Source organism: Diadema antillarum, unplaced genomic scaffold (genome assembly GCF_040938485.1).
Source record: "Diadema antillarum isolate AM-2024a unplaced genomic scaffold, OU_Dant_1.0 seq00000333_RagTag, whole genome shotgun sequence".
Classification (NCBI taxonomy): Eukaryota; Metazoa; Echinodermata; class Echinoidea; order Diadematoida; family Diadematidae; genus Diadema; species Diadema antillarum.
In genome coordinates, this window is record NW_027271349.1 from 103,837 (window position 1) to 126,656 (window position 22,820).

Below are 22,820 nucleotides of genomic sequence, written 5' to 3' on the forward strand. Positions count from 1 at the left end.
GGTGAGTTGACAGACAGAAAAAGTTAGTTGACAAAGCCAAATTGAATGGAGTGTTTGGCAGATTTCCTGTAGCATTACTAAAAACTCTTCCTTCAGAGAGGATATGGAGGAAAGAAAAAGAGACAGACAGACAGACAGACAGATGGACCAACACACAAATGGACAGACGAATAAGTCAATTTTGAAAAGCCAAAGTGAATGGAATGTCGTACTTTTCCCCTCCGTGACAGCAGTAAGGACTTTACCTTTAGAGAGAATATGAGGAGATGGGTTACACACAAACAGACAGACAATATATATACAGACAGACAGACGGATATGTGCAGGCAGACAGACAAGCAAACAGACAAACAGACGGATGGACGGACAGAGAGAAAGGTGAAATGACTAAATGCAAATTGAATGGAATGTTGTGCATTTCCCTTTATATCATCAATAAGCACTTCTTCTTCGGTGGTGACGACTCTCGAGTGCCCCAAGAGTCCAAAACATATGCGCTCCTGGAGCCATGTCCGAGATTCTCAGATTGATAACCGCGATCCAGCTCTAATTCAATGCGGGCAGCAGATAACTGTAGATTTCCAGGCAATGTAGATTCATCAAGCAGAGACAAACCTTTGCTCACGATAAGATTCCTGGCTCTTATCAGTGCTGCAAGACTGTCGAGATGTAATGGCACATGTGTTTTTGAGGGTCTCTGCTGTCAAAACTCGAGATTTTTCATATTATCTTGAAGTCCATTTACACTAGTTACTGAATGATTTTATCCCCATATGATGCACAGTCAACAGTAGTTTGCACAGCTGTTTTGCAATTGAAATTTAAAAATCTTCGCACCTTTTTTTCCTATTTCTCTTTTTCTCCCCATATACACTGTGTGTATGTTATATGTATAATAATGTCATAATAGAGGAATACATTAAATGCCAGTTGCCTTGATTTTAATTCAAAATTCGGATTTTGAATTAAAATCAAGGCAATTGGCATTTAATGCATTCCTCTATTGTGACATTATTATTGCTATTTCTAGTACTGCCAATACGCGGAGCAACTACAATAAATCAAAAAAAAAAAAATATATATATATATATATATATATGTATATATATATATATATATATGTATATATATATATATATATATATATATGTATATATATATATATGTATATATATATATGTATGTATATATATACGTGCTACATATATACTCTGTATAACTGTGTATTATTAGGTTCCACAGGTATTACTTGCAATACAACAAACAACAAAGAAAAAGACAAATTCCATGCTGCCACACCCTTCAGTAATGCCAGATATTAGAAAATCCCAACAACAACAAATAAGGCAAAAACTACAAAGTATAAAACAAACAAGCAAACTTGAAGCAGGCCCGTTGAATCACTTGTAGTGGCCAGTAAATGTGATTAGTTGCCAAAGGCAATCCTTGCCATCTCGTTTTCATCAAGCAAAGTCACGTTGCCTCTTTTTTTTTTTTTGCCCGGCGTACAGACCAGGGACGATTATGCAGCACGTAGCAACTTCAGGGTTGCGAGTGATAGCTGCTTGTGGTAATTTGATGGGAAATGCATACATTTCCTGTATTCAGGGCTCACAGTTTTATGATTTTTATGGAGGTAATTTAGCAGAGTTGATATATGGTGATTGATATGTGTGGCTTGTGTGAGGTTTCTGTTTTGTTTTGTTTGTTTTTGTCTTGTTTTTAATGATGTTGATTTAGCTTATGAATGTAGCAGAATATTCATGAAGGTTACTTGTCTGGGCAGGGAATTGAGCGTGTTTTTCAGAGTGGCTTTGCAAATTGTGTCTGTGTGTACGTGCTTGCGTGCTCTTGTCTGTCTTTCTGTCTAAATCTGATATACAACTTGTATACCAGCATGGGCGTTGAATTTTGATTAATTTCATGGGGATTTCCCAAGTGTATGCAGATATAAAATGTATGGAGGCATGTGTAAGTAGGTTTTTGTGTGTCTGATATATGTTGCTCACTAGTTGTTTTTCACTCAATTCCAGAAGCAAGTACCGGTACGCAAAGTCATTCCCTTAACGAATTTAGCTTTTGTATTGGCCCTGGTCTTCAAGATTTTTGGATGACCGTTTGATATTAAGGTTAGGATGAAAGCCTAACTTTGAAGTCTTACTTTGTCTCAACAATTACTTTACACAGCTTTACTTACTTTACTCACAGTACATGTACATGTATTCTATGTGTAAGACTAGGTTATTACCTTTGATGAGTTCTCAAGTATTTTGTGAAGAAGAATCTTTTATGATAAGATTGCAGTTTGTGAAAAAGAAAACAAATCTCAGTTTACCTTTGTAATATTGAAGTATTTACCGGTTATCAGAGCTTGACATTAGTGGTGGTCTGGGGCCACTAAAGATTTATGTCAGACCACCAAATTTCCAAAAAGGTTAGTGGCCCGATTAGGTAGCTAAAAGTCGAAATAAATTTGTGTATTTCTTTCTGTTTTGGGCCACAAGCATTTCAAATTCAAAGATTTTAATGGCCCGAACAGTCCACCATGGAAAAAAAGTTAATGTTTAGCCCTGCTAATGATTTCCCCATTGTTTTTTGTTTGTTTGTTTGTGTTTTGTTTTGTTTTTTTTTTGTGGGGGGAAAGGGGGAAGGGGCAAAGGTTTTTTTTCCCCATAAAAGTGCTGAAAGCATCTTCTGATTGCCTCAGACCAAGGGGGTGTCATTCATGATGGTAAATTTTGATGAGGAATCATATTTTTGTGTATGTGTTTTTTGGACATGTCTGCAACTATTGCCTCCTCCTTATGATACACATTGAGCTCCCTCCTCAACAAGACCTCCCGCAGTGCCTGCTTCACGGTCCTTCTTTGGGGGGAGAGATTTCGGTTGCGATAACGATCTTGTCTTGACAGCTGCTGCAGATCGCTGGGGGATTCCTGGAGTTAGTTTTAAACTCTACGGGGCAGTCCCATGCCAAGTTCTGATATCTGTCGAGCCTTCCGTGGGTCGAATTCTAGTCCCCTAGAAATTTGCCCTCATGAGAATGTTACAGAGCTCCCAACTTGTATGTTTTTACAGTATTTACTGTAGGTTGTTTTTTTTTTCTTCTTCATAAAGAAAAAAAAAAATCTGGAATTTGATTTAGGATGTATAGTATTTAAAAGGAAAATTTTGTTTTCCCTTCAAAATATGGTACTATTTTTTTCTCTGTTTTTTTTTTTTTTTTTTACTTTGCATTTATGTTTTAGATCTGCAGAGGTTGACTTCCCCAGAGTTGCTAATTTGCATTACATCAAGCTGAATGCCATCCAAGAAAGTGAATAAAGAAGCAGAGTGTGTGCCTGGGTTCACTGAACTTTTGATCAGTTGCCAATTTGCTGTCAGAGATCATTTTATCAGTATGAAGGTCACTGGGAAAGTAGACTGAAAGCAAAAATGAAACAGCGATAATTTTGTGTTAACGCTAGATTTGTTTTGCTGCTTTTTTCCTTGTTGAGTGTCCCAGGGTTTTTTTTTCCCCTTGTTTTTTTTTTTTATGTGCTAATTATGTGCTTATGGTTTTAAAGTGTAGTTCTACACCATGTTCAAGTTGGTTTTATTGCATGATGTAAAATGAGAGAAACAGACTTGAAAAGGTTTCAAAATCTAATCCATAAATGAGTAAGTTATGGGTTTTTAAAGCGTAATCTGTTTTCACGTATCAGTTACTAGTATCAGTTGTATCAGTTGTGATCAAATCCTTCAAACTAGCAGAGGTGATAAATGACATTAAAAGAGTCCTACTGAACTGTACACAAACATTTACAGAATATTTGTTTTTGACATGAAACCAATAATTAGGGGTTTCTTGTGATAATCTAGCAGTAATGACTTATGAAGGCAGTGCATGTCATTCGCATACAATGTTAAATCATCACCCCAAATATAGTTGAAATGATTTTTAAAGATTTGAACCAATGAGAAAATTATGAGACATCATTCCCTCTTTTATCTTACATGTCCATGTCAAAAACATGTGAAACGTTACAATTCCCCAACTTTCTCTTATTCTATATATGCAATTTCAGTGAAACATCTTTATAATTCTGGGGGGTTTTTTTTAATATGAAGTAAACTTGAATGTGGTGTGAAATTACACTTTAATGGTGAGGTTGAGAGTGAATTTCAAAACTAATTTTGATACACTTAACCCCCTTTATGTGCCTAGACACTTAGCTGAACTAGCCGTGCCTTTTTATCAGCCTTTTGTTAATGACTCTTACATCATGCTGCATCCGTTTGTCCTTTCAGACGAGCTAGCCTGGAAGACACGAAGCGCTGGGGTATGCTCTATCTCGTCAACCAGCTCTTCAAAGTCTACTTCAAGGTGAGTGCCTGGCTCCTCCTTACTCTCTCGCTAGCTGTTCTCCTTCTGTCTTGGAACAGCCGAGACGACGAAGGCTAGTTTTTCCCTCGTAAATTCCGGGACTGCCAATCAGATGCTCCCAATGTCTGCACCTGACATGCCACATGCCTCCATGGCTGTAAACTTGGCGAAGACAGAGCTTAAAGGGACACACCACCCAGGGTCCAAGTTAATACGAGGAAATACACAAGGACTAAACACACAGAGTAGTTTAAGAAAGAAAGAAAGAGATGACTTGGTTTACATAACTTAAAGGTGCATAGTCCCGGTAGTGTAGAGGGCGCTGTTGATGATACTGCCAATCACCGTTAGCATTGATACGAAGTTTACTGAAGTTGAGCTGTCATCAAGAGTAAAGTGCGTAGCTGTTGCTAAGTAACGTTGCCTTCGTTGTCTTCTCTGCGCATCGCGCAGTCTGTAGTAATGCCAGGGTGCGTGCATATGTGCTTGTTATTATGACATCACAAAAGAAGTTTGCTAAAGCTGTCATCCCTCTCAGCCAAATCATGAGCCGAACTGTGATCCGACCACTGACTACCGTGAATCGGACTTCTTCGGACTCTGGGAAGTGGGCCAAAGCGTAAGCGCTAAAGAGGAGTCGATAGCGTAGGTCTCTATAGGAAACTTGCACCGTGCGCCCGCGCACGCATTTGACTAAAACACGGGGACCATGCACCTTTAAGTGCATAAGACCGAGTGTCCCTTTGCTCTCCTATTTGTTACCCTCCTCCATTCTTTCCATCTTTGAGCCTGGCATTCAGCCTTCTGTAATGTTCTCAAGTCTATGTGAATTTGGTCCTTTTGTTGTCTTAGTGGGCAGCCTGGTGGCCTTCGTTTTGAAAAGAGATGAAAGTTTGGGAATTTTAAAATGTGTGCATGCTTCCATTCAACAGGGTTGTTGGACAGAGTCATTCAAAATGTAAATTATGGGAAGCTATGATGTCACGGCTTAACAAATCTCTAGCATTGCACAGACACAAAAATCTTTACTAGATTTACATTTTAAAAACTAATTCAGAGCAAAGAAACAGTCATCTTTTGTATTGTGTAATATGAGTAAGCAATGATGCCTATGTAGAGAAAGGATAAATATCTACCAGATTACTTACTGTAATCCTTACAGAAAATATCATGATATTTGATGTAATACAGTCATGGAAAGATTGTGAGGCAACGTGGTATTATTACCTCCTCTTATTTGAATAGAATAGTAATCATGCCAAATCTACTAAATACAAGTAAAATATTAAGACCAGACATCTGTGTGATGGTCTGTTTGATTTGGTGAAACATTTATTATTCTCTTTGTCTGACTGTACTCTTGATTGAAATCAAGTTTATTGCGGAGTAAGGTTTCCCTTGTAAATGGTAAATTTGAGACGTAATGCTTTAGCAGTCATGTACGGTGTACTTCTGCTGCAGCCCATTTTGTCCCTCTCCTAGCTATGTCTTTCGATTTCCATGTCATTTCACAATGTGGTACGATAAATGTCTTAGCACAAGATTTTTCTGCTGTTACATTGTATCTCTTTCTTGTCATTTTTTTAATGCTTTAGCTTTTCTTTCGCCTTTCTTTGGTAATGCTGACTCTCACCTACTTTCTTATTTGTCTTCTTCTTGTCCATTTTCATCTCTGTCTTCTTCTAATATCACATATATTTTCTTCTGTTATTTCTCTTTGTGGACTGTGTAGTTTTGAGTATGTGTGTTTGTGTTGTGTGTGTGTGTTTGGTTTTTGGCAGCAACCTATTTTACATAACCAGGTATATGCGCAAGACAGTTTGATATTCTCTTGCTCAGTATGATGCAGGCCCTGTGTTTGTAGCATCTGTGCAAAATTTTCTCTGCCACGGCCCCTGGAGCTGCCAAAATTCAGTCAGTGTAGGGTAAAGGTACACAACGCCTTCCTAATCGAATTTCCTGTCGCCAATTATTGGGGGATTTCCCGCTGGTAAATTTCATCCAGGAACATTTTTGACTGAAAAAAAGGAGGAGGAGGAGGAGGGGGCAGGATGGGGGGAGGGGCTGGGGATGTAAGAAGAGTGAAGTCTGGCTTTGATGCCTTTGCTGTCCAATTACTAGAATACTCAGATCAAGAGCCTTGTCTTTGTAGTACCTGTAGTCAGATCTTCATGGGAGTTAGGCATTTACAGAGCTGATAAATGTGAAAGATATTGTGTTTTGAGTTAGGAAAAGAAAGTTTGGGCTTTGTCTCATGCTCAAACAAGGTCAGGCATATCAGTGGATTATGTAATGTGTTGTCTAACAATGAATCTCAAGCTACTTGATGATATTCCTCCATACGCGTTGTCTCAGCGACTGGTAACATTATTTGCGTTTTCTTGTGTTACACCTATCGCTATGTTTTGATGAATATTTATTTAATTTTCAATCCAAAGTCGAACAAATTGTATTAAAAGGTTTCTATATTCTGTGAATGTCTTATAAAAATATGCCTATTTAAACCAATGACTTGCCCCACATACAGCAGTCAATATAACATGCCTTAGAAATGTTGCCATGATATTGTCACATTAAAGCAATAATCCCACTTTATATGAGTCCCAATTAGATGGTGCGTATCATAATTATTACCCAAGAAGGAAAAAGGAAAATGGTTTTGGTCGGTTTGTCTTTCAGATTTATCCAAATTGCAATGCTTCAAGCCACATTCACATTGTCTGCATGCTGTTTTGTGAAGCAACACGGCAGCACTCTAAAAATTTTGATATACAGTATGTCCAAAAAAAACTTACAATCGGATTTTCGCATTGATAATTTCCAATGTGATTAAACTGTCTAAATGCTACTTCAGGGTCTTGAAATACAACATCTTAGCTCTATTTTGCAGAAAACCCCATTCAATTTGGTTAAGTGGTCACAGAGAAATGTGGATTATTGTAAAGCATGTCATGAGTGTGATTCTTCCAAGTTCAGCACTTGGATGCTCTTCGAACTGCATATTAATGTGTGAACACAATAGACAGAACTTGGAAGAAAGGGATTCCTGACATGCTCTACAAAACTCCTCGTTTCTTTTTGACCACTGAAGCAAATCGGATGGGGTTTTCTATAAGATGTGGGTAATAAGTTATAGTTTCATACCCTGAAATTGTATTTGGATTGATTCACTATTTTTAAAGTTATCATTGGAAAGGTTCCCGTTGTAATTTTTTTTTTGACATACGGTACATTATTATATGCCTGTAGAACCATTGATAGAACCTGTTGCTTTCTGAAACGAGCTCTCACACTCTCCTGTCTGGTCAGTCCACCTAAGCTGGTCGTGAAAAAGGTGAATGCCTTCAATAAATGGACGTCAGTGGAGAAGGGTAGATCCGACAGACCGTTGATTGAGTGAGGTTAAGGAAGCAGCTCTAGGATGGCAGACCCTGTGTGCTTAGGAAGAGGGTTGTGATCTTCTTTACGCTAGCATGGCATCTCATGGCTGTGGAACCGGGGTCCAGGGTGGGGGGGGGGATGGAGGAGGGGGCACACTTTGGGGTCCTAGAAGATAACGCATTAGAATATCAACAGAATGCGAAAGAAACACATGCAAAAAATCCATGACTTCGTGAGATTCTTCTCACAGAGTTCCCCATTCAACAGCTCCTGCATCTTAACTCTTTCCCTACCACTGCTGGTGTGTTTGAAAGTTAAAGCATAGTTTCCATTTGACTGCAGAAACTGTTGATTTTTGCTCTTAAAAAATTAAGACAAATGCGTGAGAAATGTGTGAAATAGTGCTGTGATAACAGGACAGCAGTCTGGTATCCTGTTGTGGCAATTACCGTTACCAAAAAAGATACGCTAGAATAAATGCAATGTCAGAGCATACCTTATCGTAGCTGCTACGTGATGTAATCTTTCGAACTACGTTAATTGCCGTATATCGAGCCATAGCAGTACATTTGTAATATCCATCATGTGAGAGTAAGTTGCATGCAGCTACATGTAATTAGCTGCATGCTATTCAATATTACTGCTACTGCTAGGGCCCGATTCGATCATCACATACTGCTGGATTCCACATGTATATATATGTACCTACTTCTGAACAGGGAGGCGCATCAGGAATAAAAGTCTCGAACACAGACTTTCTTTATTTTACACTTTTGATCTCAAAATACTCCAAAACAACTCATTATCCCGGCAAATTGCGTCAGCCAGACAAGTTTCTTAGTAGAGCCTTCCAATATATTACAAGTAAATTCTAAATGACGAATGATGAATCTTGAGCCCTTCTGAGAATTACAGTTTAGCTTTAATTACAGTGTTCATAGAAACATGGGAATTAGAACTTGAAGGGTTAGGGTTTAAATTTACAGACCATGATTACATTCGCCCTTTTTTTTTTTCCAAAAAAAAAAAATATATCAGTCAGTGACATCGCTGTTAATTTCATTCTGGTGGGAGAGGTGTTCAGCATAAACACTGGTGGGTTCAAGCAAAATATATTTTTCAGGTCAGGAAAATGAAGAGAATAATGCAACCGTTTCCGGCTCGCCGGCCTCCTGTGTAAACAGGGGATGATGAGGTCATTCATACGATACTAAAAATTCAACTTCCTGATGATACAGTAGGTCTTCTTCTATTGTTCTCTGGGGCAATAACAAGTGCCTCCTAAACTTTGCGGGTCACCATTTTCTCAGTGTCGATAAAGCAAACAACACCAAATAATACTTTAAGGGGTAGTCCCTCTTAGAAAGCTTTACCAACTCCAGGGGATTGGAAATATTAGCCCGATGCCAAGAACAATTGCACTGGTCCAGTCCCTAAGTTCATGCAAACCCAGATGAACACGTACCTCAAACATCTGTCAATAATAGCTGTGTTCACACAGTTAACTTACATCAGTAAGGGGTAAAACTGCTCCCTATTTACAAGCCTGTTCACACAGTGTTTCTCATTAGCAAGTGTTCTTATCATCAAGCTATCCATAAGTTAACTATAAGAAATTATCTTGTGGTTAATAGCATCAGTGATAACTCAAAAGTTAACAAAGTGCAAGAGCGTTAACACCCTTTCTAACTTGAAGTAAAATTCCCCTTTGGTTCCTCTATCAGCAAAGCTAGCATAGTTCAAGTTAACATGAAGTTTAAAGCTAGCTCAGTGTGAACATATCTAGTGCCATATATTCTTGGTTTTGGATCAAAACAAAAATCTGACTTTGTCGTTAGACTAGTATAAGGAAGGAAGTCCGTGTTTATACATCAATATATCTTATTCACCTCATTGCTAATAAAACATTGAACATTTTTTATCTCAACTTTTCCTTCCACCGCTACCTTACCTCGAAGGTTAAAACAGTAAACGTACAGATATGCATTCATGCTCCAGCCTTTGTAGTGATTTTACAGTGCATTTGTGACTAATCATCACACATCATCACAAGGGGATACAAATGCTGTCCATCAAACATGATGTTATAAATTGCAGTGGCGTACTGTAAAAGTGGATATTTTCGCGGGACTAATTTTCGCACTTGGGCGAATAAGAAGAGTTTCGCATGTTTTTGATTCCGCGGAATCAGGACATCAACTACTGGAACATATGGCACGCCAAAATATTCGCGTGCTTTTATTTTCGCACTAGCTTCTGGTGGCGCGAAATGCGCAAAAATTTCAACACCGCGAAAATTTCCACTTTTACAGTCTTTATTTGTTGTTAAAACAAAAGAAATAAAAAGAAAAAATGAGATGAAACCCGGAAGTAGCACCAGAAATATTGTTTGCGCCCCCCCCCCCCCCCCCCCCCCCCGTAGGAAATTCCCGGATCCACCCCTGAATTGCAGGCTTGTCTTCCATATCAAATCTTGTATGCCATGATGTCATGACAATACATGTACAGTGGAAACTCGATATAACGAGATGGTCGGGACCGAGTCATTTTCCTCGTTATAGCCGATATCTCGTTATATCAGTAGGCATAAAAGAAGGCATAACATGAAGACATTAATTTGCACATGTGGGACTACCCATCATATTTTAATCAATACTGATAACTTGATATTGTGTGTGGGGGAATTACTCACCTTTATGGGTAAGAAGATGTTTTTCGCCAAGGAAATCCAATATCAAGAATGTGTTTCTTATTAATTGTAGATGTTTGAATTTGTAAATTTATATAGCTTGCGATTGTATCAAGATCGTCTGTGGATTGGTATGTGGTTATCGTATGGGTGTGTGTTGTGTGGAAAGCTTGAATATGGTCTGCACAATGCTGTGTGTGTATGCGACACATTCTGTATGTACATTATGACTGCGTGTGTGTGAAGATGGGGAATTCCCTAAGTAGAAGGCCAATCACAGCATCAGATTGCCTCACACCTGCTAAACGTCATGATGATGTCATGTATCACATATGGCCGTCCCACCACATTTTCTGCATGTATCAGTGTTCGCGCACACACACACTTACACGTACAACATGCAGTGCTAGCTGGAGTGCATTGAAGAAAATGATTATGTGTGTACAAGACAGTTTTTGGCGCATCAAGCTTTACAATCTCGGAAGATGATAGCACAGGCGAAGTAAAGCTTTACCGAAGGCATTTTGCTTTACCTCGCTATAGCAGGTTTGATTGACTATGTTTTTCTTTGTTTGGAAGTCACAAAATTTATCTCGTTATAGCAGTTATTTCGTTATAGCCGATCTCGCTATAAGAGTAGCATTTTACATAGACTTGTGTGGAAGGAAATTTGGGACCGGGAATATTTCCTCGTTATAACCGATATCTCGTTATAGCAGTGTTCGTTATACCGAGTTTCCCCTGTACTTGTAAATGGCTGATATTGCAAAAAATGGTTGCATATTACATGTATATCATAATAGCAGAGCTGCCAACTCATATGTGTATATATTTTATATGTTTTCTTCATCAAATATGAGAAAACACATCCTTGAAATGAACAAAAAATTCTTCTGTAGTTTATTAAGTGTGATTGATATGTGCAAGTTTCCCATGTTCAACCAAAATAGGATTTTGCCTCCAAAATGTAATCGTAATTCTTTTTCGATCTATATAGGGGTTGGCAACCCAGTAAAAGTGATGGTTTATGAGCCATATGCATCTCACTGAATCTTTAATTACCCCACGCTCGATAGAGTGAAGTTAACCACCTCTAGAAATGTCGTTGCACCCAGATACGATCGCTCTGCATGCATAATGGCCCATGACTACCGACCCACACCCGCCAACCTGCATGCATTAGTAACATCAGTTATCCTCAAGGAAGCAGCCACATTCTGAAGGCTTGTCGGCTAATACATACGGGACGTGGGGTGAAAATGATTTTAGGTCAGTTTAAAGTGCCGTTCTAAAACATCATTTGCTATAATTAGTAGAGTAAAATCAGACAGGTAGAATAGTTTAAAGTTTTTGTCCCGGCCTCACAAATCTTCCATTGACCTTTAAAAGGGATGGTATAGTATTGGTTGAGGTAAGGATTGACCTTTTAACTTTTTGCAAGATATTAAGAAACCACTTTATAGCATACAATTCTTTAAAATGGCTGAGATATCCAAAAACAAAGTAAAACAAAGCGATCCTACTAAAAGGTGGGTCCCACCTTTTATTAAGTTTGCTTTGTTTTGGATATCTCAGCTATTTCAAAACTAATTTTCATCAAATAAACTTTGAACTCCTCTCAGAATTATATCCTCTTCATAGTTCATAAGAGGTTTCTCATTATCTAAAAAAAAATAATCATCAAAAGAAGTTTGAGACCTGAAGCCCTACCTCAACCAAAATTGTTTCCTTGTTTGTCATTGAATTGATTTACCAAAAAAATGCACTTCTGTGGCATCAAATGTTTGATGTTGTTGCATTATTTGAACTAAGCAATGATGACTTTAAGGCATAAATTGGACTACTGAACAGTTACATCGTTTTTTTTTCTAATCTTACGACATTTTTGTGTACGAACCAATGGTGTACGAAGTGATGCCATTTCCTCAGCTAATTTGCATATCATCCCCAGGGTGGCAAGACCTCGTACATTGTATCTCAAAACTCATTAATTTAAAGAGATTGAAAAAAAAAAACTTTGTCATTTTTGCAACTTTTTCACAAAATACATCAGTGTTGATGTCAAATATCATGAAAACATTGCTTTCAATTATATTAATGATTGTATTGTTTTTTTAACTCAAATCATTATATTTGATATTCAGTATTAAGTTCAGAAGTTGTTGTTGTTTTTTTTTTATATATGCCATTTTAGATATGAGGTCTTGTCACCCAGAGATGATATGATGATGCAGTTGTAACCAGTGTCTCTATGTGGTGAAAACTTCCATAACTTTGTTATTCCATAATTAAAGTTATGGAACTGAAAAATTCCGTAACTTAATCATTTGTCTATTTTTGTCCCAAGTTTGATAACATTTCCATATCTTATTTAAGACCCTTCACTCTGGTGGAAGGTTTAGTAAATGAAGAGGTAGGCAATCGCACCTTTAAGTTGAGGGGTGTGTCCTTTTGTGTCAGTCCAGGGGGCCTGTGGGAGTAAGGGGGAGGGGGATGGGGGTTGAGGATTTATCGGGTGCCCTGGAAAGAAATCAGCCTTCCTCTCTCAGACCGATCTTGCGACAACATGGGCCTCGACAGGCTTCTGGCTCATCGATTGCATCTTGCTGACAGATTGTACTTCTCTCGTAGGTGTAGCTGGTTGTGGTGTATACATGCCCCCACCCCGGGGTAACATGTTTAATACGAGAGAGCCTGTGTGGTAGCTGTTTGTCTGTTTCTGCAGCCATTATTTATGTTGTCTTTAGTCAGGGCTCGACACTAACGGTGGCCCGGTGGCCCGGGGCCACCAAAAATGAAAGCGGGCCACCAAATTTCAAAAAAGGGCAAATTTGGTGGCCCGCCTCGGGCCACCAAAATTTTTTGAAAAGTGTATGTCAATAAATTCGTAACTTTTTGCGCCGGAAATTAGCAGTTAAATTTGTTCAAAGGCTGGATGAAAAGGACTGAATGAATGCCTGAGAGTGAGTGTTGCAAGTTTGTTGAAGTTTATTTATGAGTAGGTATGTCTAACTTCTAATTCTTACTATCATAAATCTTAAATATTTGACTCATTAAAAAAAAAGGACTTTTAATGTTTTTTTTTTTGTTTTTTTTGGACACCAAATTTTTTTCTCGGGCCACCAAAAATCTGAAATTTAGGATTTTGGTGGCCCCATCGGGCCACCAAACAAAAAAGTTAGTGTCGAGCCATGCTTTAGTACTTGTAAAGATGAATACCCAGGTAGATGGATGGATCCATGTGTAAACTATCATTTTGTGCTTTTTTAAGAGGACATTGAACAAGGGGATATCCCTTGTTCACTTTTCCCACATCGTTGTCGTGAGAATGATCGATTTTTGACCTATTCTTACGGAAGCGTGGCGTGAAGTCTCTTTCTTCAATGCTGTTTTGGTTCCAACAGATTTTATTCAGTATTTTTTTGCGAAGGATAGAATTTTTCATGAAATTGTGCTTAGAAATGCAGGTTATACCAACAGTTACTGATCTGAATCAGAAATTTGGTGTGTGTATGTGTTTGTGTGTCTGTGTGTGTCTGTCTGTCTGTCTGTCTGTCTGTGTCTGTTTCTGAGTTGATTGACCTACTGATGCATTTTCTAACTCCTTGCATGCAAGTATAAAAAGATGGAAAGATGGATATATGAGTAGATTGCTTAACTGTATGAAAAAAATAGATAAATTGGTGAGTGGATGGATTGATGAATGAATGGATAAAGTATGGACGTAGAAATGGACTGATGGATGAAAGAATTCAAGAATGAATGGAATAATTGAGATGTGAGTGGCATGGATGGAATAAAAGGGTGATACAATTTTGTTAATGAATGTTTAAGTAAATCAATGACTTAAGTTACATGAGTGAATGAAGTAATAAATAAATGAATGAATGAATGAATGAATGGATGAATGAATGAATGAATGAGTGAATGAGTAAATGAGTGAATGAATGAATAAATGAATGAATGAGTGACTGACTGACTGAATGGATGAAGGACTTGGAAGAAAAAATGTAAATTACTGGCACGCTGATGTTACATTTTATCACTGCTTTACCCCAGATCAACAAGCTGCCTCTGTGTAAACCCCTGATCCGTGCCATCGAGAGTTCCCCTCTTAAGGACCGCTTCAGCATATCCCAGCTGGTTACCTACAAGTACTACGTGGGCAGAAAGGACATGTTTGAGAGCAGCTTCAAGGAAGGTAAGAAAGATGGATCATGCAAATGAGCCAGTTTCCATCCATCCAGTGTGCTGTTTGTCTTCTCCCCAACCCCCCCCCCCCCCACTTCCACTTATTTTTATCGCAACTTGAGCGTGCACGCTGTATCCCTTCAAGTGACAGGGGGATAATGGCATGGTAGTGTAATGCCACATGCACAAAACCTTATGTCAGTTGGAATGCTGTATTCGTGTCTTACAATCAGTGCATTTCTTTTTTCTTTTCTTTTTTCGCTAACTTCAGTCAGATGGCTGAAGTGAGCCATCATGATCACTTACCATCCGGTGACGGTCTAGCGTTGTCAATCCCCCACAGTCAGGTGTGTTGTGCGTAAACCTTTTCACGTGTCAGCTTCCTCTTAAAGAACTGTTGGCTGGCCAAACTTAGGAGGAATCGTTGGGGGGAAAGAGCATAGTTTGTACAAGTGATGGTGGTACCCTATAATGGGACCCCAAAGGTGGGGCCCAAATACCCCAAAGTTAAGAGGGCATTGCTCTGGGGGCCTGCAGCAATCCTTGAATCTCAAGGTTTTTTGGAATAGTTTTCCTCGGGTGGAGTACCATGAAGGTGAAGTGCACTGTTCAAGTGAGCTCGCGAGAGACCCACAGGGTCTTTAGTGTTGTTGTTTTTTCAATACCCATTGCTCTTTGTTAGCTTTATTGTAGACATCAAATCTCACACAATGATAAGTCCCCCCTTTTTTTTTTACTCGTCCTTGAAAAGTCATGGATGTGTGCTTGAAGTTTGAAATAAAATCCTTGGAATTTTGAAAATTGTACTTGACATTTTGCTGGAAGAATTCAGGCAGGTTGGTTGTTAGGTTTGGATGACTACGTAGACTTTTTTTTTCCGTCTTTGGAAAAATGTTTTAGTATTCTCTATGTTCTCTGTGTTCCTTTTCTTTTTTGAGGAATGTATAGAAAATGAAAGGATTAAATAGCGGAAGAAGAGAATGGAAGGTATACTCCATCTGTGTTCATTTCCTGTTCTCAACAGTCTTACAAGAATCAATGTAGCTGCTCCTTTTATTTTATTTGACTTTACTTTGCATGCTTTGTGTGAAATGTAAATGGTTGCCTTGGGATTGAAGTGCCCATATTTCCTGAGTGTTAATATTAAAGTATGACCACCAATGGGGATGGGGGAGGGGGGAGGGGAGGAGGGAGGGGAGGAGGGAGGGGGTGGAAGGGGAAGGGGAAGGGGAATGCAGTTTGTCCACCCAGTTTACCTAGTACATCATCTTATACTGTGCGTCCTGGATTTTGGTGAAGCGAGGCATTATTTTCAAATTGCGGAATTCAATTTGGTGCAAAATGAAGCTACGAGGACATTCTAGTCATGTGAATATCCAGGCAAAAACAAAAGAAGAAAAAAAGATGCATGCACCGACAGTCACATGAATTCAAATACAGTACAGTTGTACCTGCAGGGGCCTGATGATAAGTGATCGGTGTATCTTCTCGGCACATGTTTGCATCTCGTGATCACATGCTATAGCTTGACCCACATTGACTATGGCGTAACATTGGAGAATGGCAACGCACCCCAGTTTTTTTGCTCCGTTTTCTTGAGGTGAAAGAGATTGGGTGTCAGTGTATTGTGATGCTAGTACGTACACTGAACAGTTGCTGCTGTTTAACCAGGATTTCAGTAAACTGGAGTATTTCTTTAATGGGACAATATCACAATAACATTTCCCAGCCATGATATATTTTGCCACTTAAACAGGACACATTGAGACATTGGTTGAGTGGGACATATTTTTCCACAGATGTTCATACAAATGTAAGAAACTTTGCAGAGCTCTCTTCTCCCTTTATATTCTGCAGGAGGCGCCAAAAAACCTTATTCTCTTCATATCCTGGTGAGAGGATATGAAAGGCCACATGGTTTGGGAATTATTTTTCCCTATTGACACATCTGACACACAATTATATCTACCTGAAGTTGGTGTGTGAGCGTTGAGTGCCCTGATGACCGATACATTGGATAAAGTTTGTCTTACTGAAGGAAGAAAATTCACTGGCGTTTGCCAAAGTGGTTATGAAAAGCCTTTGACTATCAATTGAAACTATGAAGGGGTATTCATCAGTAGCTTGGGATCTATGTCCCGGACAAAGTACCACGTAGTCCACCGGCATGCTAAGTGCAACCTAGCGACAACCTCACAACATCGTAGCCTGCACTCCATAGCTCATACAGTGGCTGTATAATGGAACTGTACAATCTATCCATTGCTGTGATTGTGGACAAGACAAAACAAAAAGAAAATTTCCATCATCATCGACAGTTTTATAGGACATTGTTTTTGCTTATCAATATTTTCTTTGTTTTGCTGAAATGTTGTTTGCTGTGCCCCCTGCCTCAGATGGTGTCGGGAGCTGTACTTTTATGTCTTAGTTTCTTGTCACACATCAATATTTCCAAATCATCGGGTGAGAATGATAAGGGCGTTAAGTTGCCCCTAAACCCATAGTGTTTGAAACAACGTAACGCCCTTCTCATTCTCACTCGACGAAATGTGAAACCGTCACAAGTAGGAATTCTATGCAGCAAAGACTGAACATTACCTTTAACGAGGAAGAGTAGACGGGATGGCAAATTGTGGAAGAGGAAGAATGTTAGAGGTCAATGTCATGGATACCCGGCGCTGCTTTGGCTGAGTGGTCATAGAGACAACGACGCTAAAGAGACACAAGCGGAAACCACTCCCTAAGTTCAAGTACAGCATTGTGCCAAGTGGCATTTCTTCACCTGATACCTGCCTGTCTCTTAGGAGACGCTGGGAAACACTTGAGATGAGGGGGGAAAAAAAGGGGGGGGGTAATTGGTCATTAGAGAACTTCTTATGAAGTGGAACTTTCACTTGTGGCAATGTCGCTTTCACTAGTTTTAGTTTGCTCTCTTTGAGAAAGCCACACTCATTACAAATGAGTTTCCCTTGTTTAAAGGTCATATATACCTTTTGCAAATGTCACAAAATCTTGCGTGGTTGAAGAACAATGTCTCCCAATTTCGGGGTTACGGTAATAACCTCAGAATTAAAAAAAAAAAGAAAAGAAATGAAAACCTGACCCTGTGTCTCTAGAAAATATGCTCTCCTTTTGTACCAAGTTGGAATTTTCCAGGTCCGAATAAATTCACTGGAAATCCATAGTATTGTTTCCCCTTCCATCACAGAGAAGCTTCCAGTTTTATTATTCTGAGGAAAGGCCTCGATTACCTAGTACGTCTAAGATATAGGCCCTACCAGCTTATAAAAAGAATCTAATTTTCAGAGTTTTAAAAGGGACCCATGAACCTTTAAAAATTCTGATGAAACTTTCATTGGTTTGATCTTCACTCATCTTAATATTTAAAGTCACGTCACTCAATATGGATAGGAGTTTCCTACAGTGGTGTGTAAAGGGGTAAAGTTAGCCTCAAACAGCTATGCCTTCAAAGGCATCATACACTGTTTCATTGTCAAGGGTTAAAGGGTCATGGCATGAACTAAAATTATAATGCAACCTTGGCAATGACTATCTTTAGTGTAAAGCTGTCAACCATTATTTTGAAGTCTGCTAACAAACATAGCAAGAACCATACATCTTGTATTCTTGTAACCAGAGAAAAGAAAGAAGTCCTTCTTCTGTGTACTTCATTTTAATGAGCAATGGGGTTTCAGTTCAGTTTTTGCATGGAGAATGCATGGCTGTCAAGATGAAACTGGATTTCCTGAGCACCTTCATATTCACAGAACAATGAAGTTTTTTATCATCGCATTTCTGAAACATTATTTCTTAACGTGTTTAGAGTTCTGAAGGTGTTCATACACAGTACTGATTCTCCTTTCCACCACAAAACATTGGGTGCATACAATCGCTGTGTTACAAGCGCCGTTGCCCGTCAGTCAAGCTCGCCACAAACTTTTTTTATGGCACTTAAATGCAAGAGTATGTAGGTACATTCAGGCATTACAGCGGAAGTGAATACTGGATATGCTAGATGCAATGTATTCAGGAGTATGATATATCCAAAATTGGGACTTAATAGACAATTTAATAAGTGGTTGAATTCGCAGCTGAGAACCACGTTTGACAGACTGCGAGAGATGTATAATCACCGTTCAGAGAAGATTTACGGATTTCTCACCCTGGAGACAGTATACAATGCATTCGTGTCATGGGAGGCAATATTTCTGTAAATTGTTAATTCGAAATATTAAATATAGATGTAGTGGTTGACTCTCAAAATTTGCGAAAATGAAAACACTGCAACGCGTACAGCTTGTGGTATACAGAACACGTTTAAGTATGGCTCCACTTCCTCAGACTACGAAAAGGCATACCCAGGATTGAGCAACACTCTCATGGAAAAAAAACGACTAACCACAATAAGTCATTTCGGAGTTACATTCTACGCATTATCAGATAAAAATAACATATTGAGACACAAGAGTAGTATTGAGCAATATCATGGACCGCGCCTGAACATAATCATTATAATATAATATATCAATTTATAAAGCGCAAAACCTATAGACATATATTCTTCTGTGCTGCAAAAGCTTCTGATGTGCTTGATGATAATAAACAGTTCAATGAAAAGATGTGTTTTAAGTCGTGATTTAAAGACTGCTACAGTTGAGGATTTCCTGACTTCTAATGGTAGGTCATTCCAGAGCTTGGGAGCTGCACAGGCAAATGCTCTGTCGTCCAATGTTACTTTTGTTTTACGTGTTGGAATTTGTGAGAGAAGAGTGTCCTTGAAACTGCGTAAATTATGAGTATGTCTGAGATTTAAGCAGTAATAATTCAGATAATCTAACTGGGGACTTGACCGAAGAGTGACTTATATACAATCAACAAAATCTTTAACAATATTCGTTTACGAATCGGAAGCCAGTGTATGTGTAGGTCTTTCAGAAGACAATGTCTTCACATTGCAGTGAAAGAATATTTCCCAAACATTCATAGGAGCTTGTTAGCATGAAAGTAAGGTGGATACTGCAAGTGGGTGATATCTAGCTGTACAAATGTTTTGTCTTGATGATTTAAAATTCAGGACCATTAGAATCATCACTACACTGAATCTATGAACTTGTCTATAGGCCCAATGTGATTTCAGAAACATGATTAGTAGAACTTGACTCAAGTTTGTAGGCCTACAGTGTATGTAGAGTCAGAAAAAAGGAATTATTTTCTTTGCATAATGGCATGTTTAGACATGTGTTCTACAAATTTTCTTTACGCGTCAAGTGGTAGTAAGCTCTGCTCCTTCAAAGTGAAGGTTTTTTTTGCTCTAAAATGTACATGAACATATATGTGTAATGAGTACGGTAAGTGAAAAAATAGCACAATTTCAATTTGGCAATGATGAAAATAAGAAATATTACCCAAAAAGGTTCACCAGAAAATCTTTAATCTCAGAGCATACCTGATCATGGTTGCTACGTAAATTTTTATCATTGATGATTGATAATCAACTTAATAGGCCGCAGTGGAATCCACAGATCTTCAGGGCTCGAGTGAATCACATGCAGCTTGTTGGCAAATATGACTGCCAGGACACGATCAATCATCATGTAATGTTCTACCTACCTACTAGTGAATGGGGAGGGCACTTTAAAAATAAAAGTCGTGTACTGCAATCGAAATTATTTTACACCGTTAATCTCAAAATACTGCAAAGCAACTCAATATCCTGGCAAATTGCGTCAGCCAGGCAAATTTTGTGTTAGACACTTTCAATGTATTGCAAGCAAATTCTAGATGTTGGAGGATGAATTTTGAGCCCTTCTGAGAACTATGTTTTCCCTTTAAAGGTATTGTTTACCATTGGGAGCAGTAATTTAAAAAATGTTCGAGTTATCACATTTGATGCACATGGTAGGTCAGCTGTATCACAAAACATTATACCATATAAAAAAATTTGCAATGAAGCCTAAAATATTAAAGGAGATATCACTATTTTTCTCAGCAAACCATAACTATAGATGGTTTAGTCTAGAAACAATTTTATTATCACTATTGTTCACATTTTGTATATTTAACAATACTTAACATTGATTATATTGATCAACACTTTTACATTGGATCTTTCTATCCCTAACTCACATTTTAGAACTATTTTGAAACATTAATGCTGGGATTTTGTTTCATCTGCAAATGGTAATTATGCCTTTAAGTATCCAACTAGCTGGCATGCGTGATTCATGACAGAGTGTCAATGGCTTTAACCATGGAACAGTGTGAGATGCGCTGATATTTAACCTTGTCACATGGGGTACTGCTGTCATGCCATTCAGACATCTTTTAGCGCTGGGACGTGATCAATTTAAGGAGTGAAAGGGATGACAGCCGCACTTCTATGAGTTGTCTCTCAATCATGGTGTGTTAATGTGTCGTTGATAGGATACATGCATCATGACACAGAATATATCATGTTTGTGTTCATGCATGTAATTAATTGTTTCAATTTAGAATTTTCAAAAGTTCCTTAATTACCTAACTGGTTCTAAAATTGGCAACATATTTTAGAAAATTAAAGTTCTAAAATATTATAATTCGTAAATCTTGTTTTTTTTCTCACATTTGAGCGGATTTATTAGAGTTAACCTGTTCCATCTTATATTTCTCCACTATAGGATATACCTTAAACCTTAGAGTTGCCATTTTAGTGAAGGACAAGTAGATTAAGTATGCAGCAAATTAGCCAAGGAACTTGAACATTATGTGGAAATGGCATTTGAAATCCTCTTGCAATGACCACTTGCCCCATTGTATCAGTTCTCTGCTTGTTATCTCCCTCCCAGCCGAAGATCACCTGTCCTTCGCATTCCGGAGATGTCATCGGTCAAGCAGACACAACAAACGCCTCATCCTCATCTACCTCCTCCCAGTCAAGATGCTTCTGGTAATGTCAAAGTTCAGGGACAAAGGTCATTTAAAGGTCACTTTGTTGTTGTTGTTGTTGCTGTTCTTCATCTTTGTCTTCTTCTTCTTCTTTTCTTCTTCTTTTTCTTCTTCTTTTTCTTCTTCTTCTTCTTCTCCTTCTCCTCCTCCTCCTCCTTCTCCTCCTCCTCCTCCTTCTCCTCCTCCTCCTCCTTCTTCTTCTCATCTTTATTTTCATTATTGTTGTTGCATTAACCTGTTCCTTACAGGAACCTGGTGTAACAGGTTCCCAAAATGTAGACAGGAGTGTCTGCATTCATGGCCTAAATTCATGTTTATTTGTGTTATGCTGACTGGAAAAATGACTTTAGTAGAAAGATTAGAGTTTTTTCTTTCAATATCTGTTCTTTTTCTGTGTCAAAACTGCATGTATTTTTGTCTAATTTAGTTCATGCTTTTGTCATGTGCCATGTCGATTTTTGTATTAATGAGATTACTTTGTGGATTGCCAGTCAAAGTTACTCTCAAGTGCAAAGCAAAGAAGGTTAGCTTCAAACAAAGGCTTACTGCATATGTACTAAGAAAATTATGACTCCGTACTTATTGAATAATAAATTAGATATATTTGTGGTCCATTACAGAATATACCATGTATATGGGAGGGGGGGGGGTAGTGTAAGATTGTTTTGTTCTCTGTTTAAATGGAGGGTAATGACAAGCATCCTGAAGACGTAAAGAAAAAAGTCAAGGTACAAGTTTTATGCCTCCTGGTTACTAGTTTGCTAAACTGGACAGCATTGTGATGTAATGTTTTAACACATGCTGTGTCAATGTTGTTTGCCTCCAACGGCCAAATTTTCTTGGAAACTGCCAAAGAAGGCATCAATCCCTTCAGTTGAGCCAGAGCAGAATTTTGCTGATGTCTTCCTTCCTAGATAAAGCTGCTTGTTCAGGGATTTGTTCTGTCATTCCCCCTCCCCCCTTCTTTAAATATTCTAATATCCTAGGTCAGCCCTTCTGGGAATGGATTATCTGTGTGATTTAGCCCCAGGGTCTGTGTTTAATCTTTGCGAGCCTCTGCTATACATTTTCTTTTATAGTTTAATGTGATTTTATCTTCATTTGTTTTCTTCCAGACATGGTTTATCTTTACCTGAGACAGAGTAAACAGGGGAAGTCATATTAAAAGTCAAAGAATGGGAGGGCTGGCCGAAATAGTGCATTGCACTCTAGTTGTCCCTGGTACCCACATACATGCCAGAATACATGAGAAGGGACAGATTGCCCCCT

At 38.5% G+C, this 22,820-nt stretch overlaps 1 protein-coding gene across 1 annotated transcript in view; it reads left to right on the forward strand.

The window, feature by feature from the left end:
- LOC139730753 (PCI domain-containing protein 2-like) overlaps positions 1-22,820 on the forward strand; it is a 51,564-nt gene that overhangs the window by 24,591 nt on the left and 4,153 nt on the right. The window contains exons 8-10 of the mRNA XM_071641615.1: positions 4,291-4,366; positions 14,496-14,637; positions 21,452-21,552. Of these exons, the coding sequence (XP_071497716.1) occupies positions 4,291-4,366; positions 14,496-14,637; positions 21,452-21,552 (319 nt within the window). The remainder of the gene's footprint in view (positions 1-4,290; positions 4,367-14,495; positions 14,638-21,451; positions 21,553-22,820) is intronic.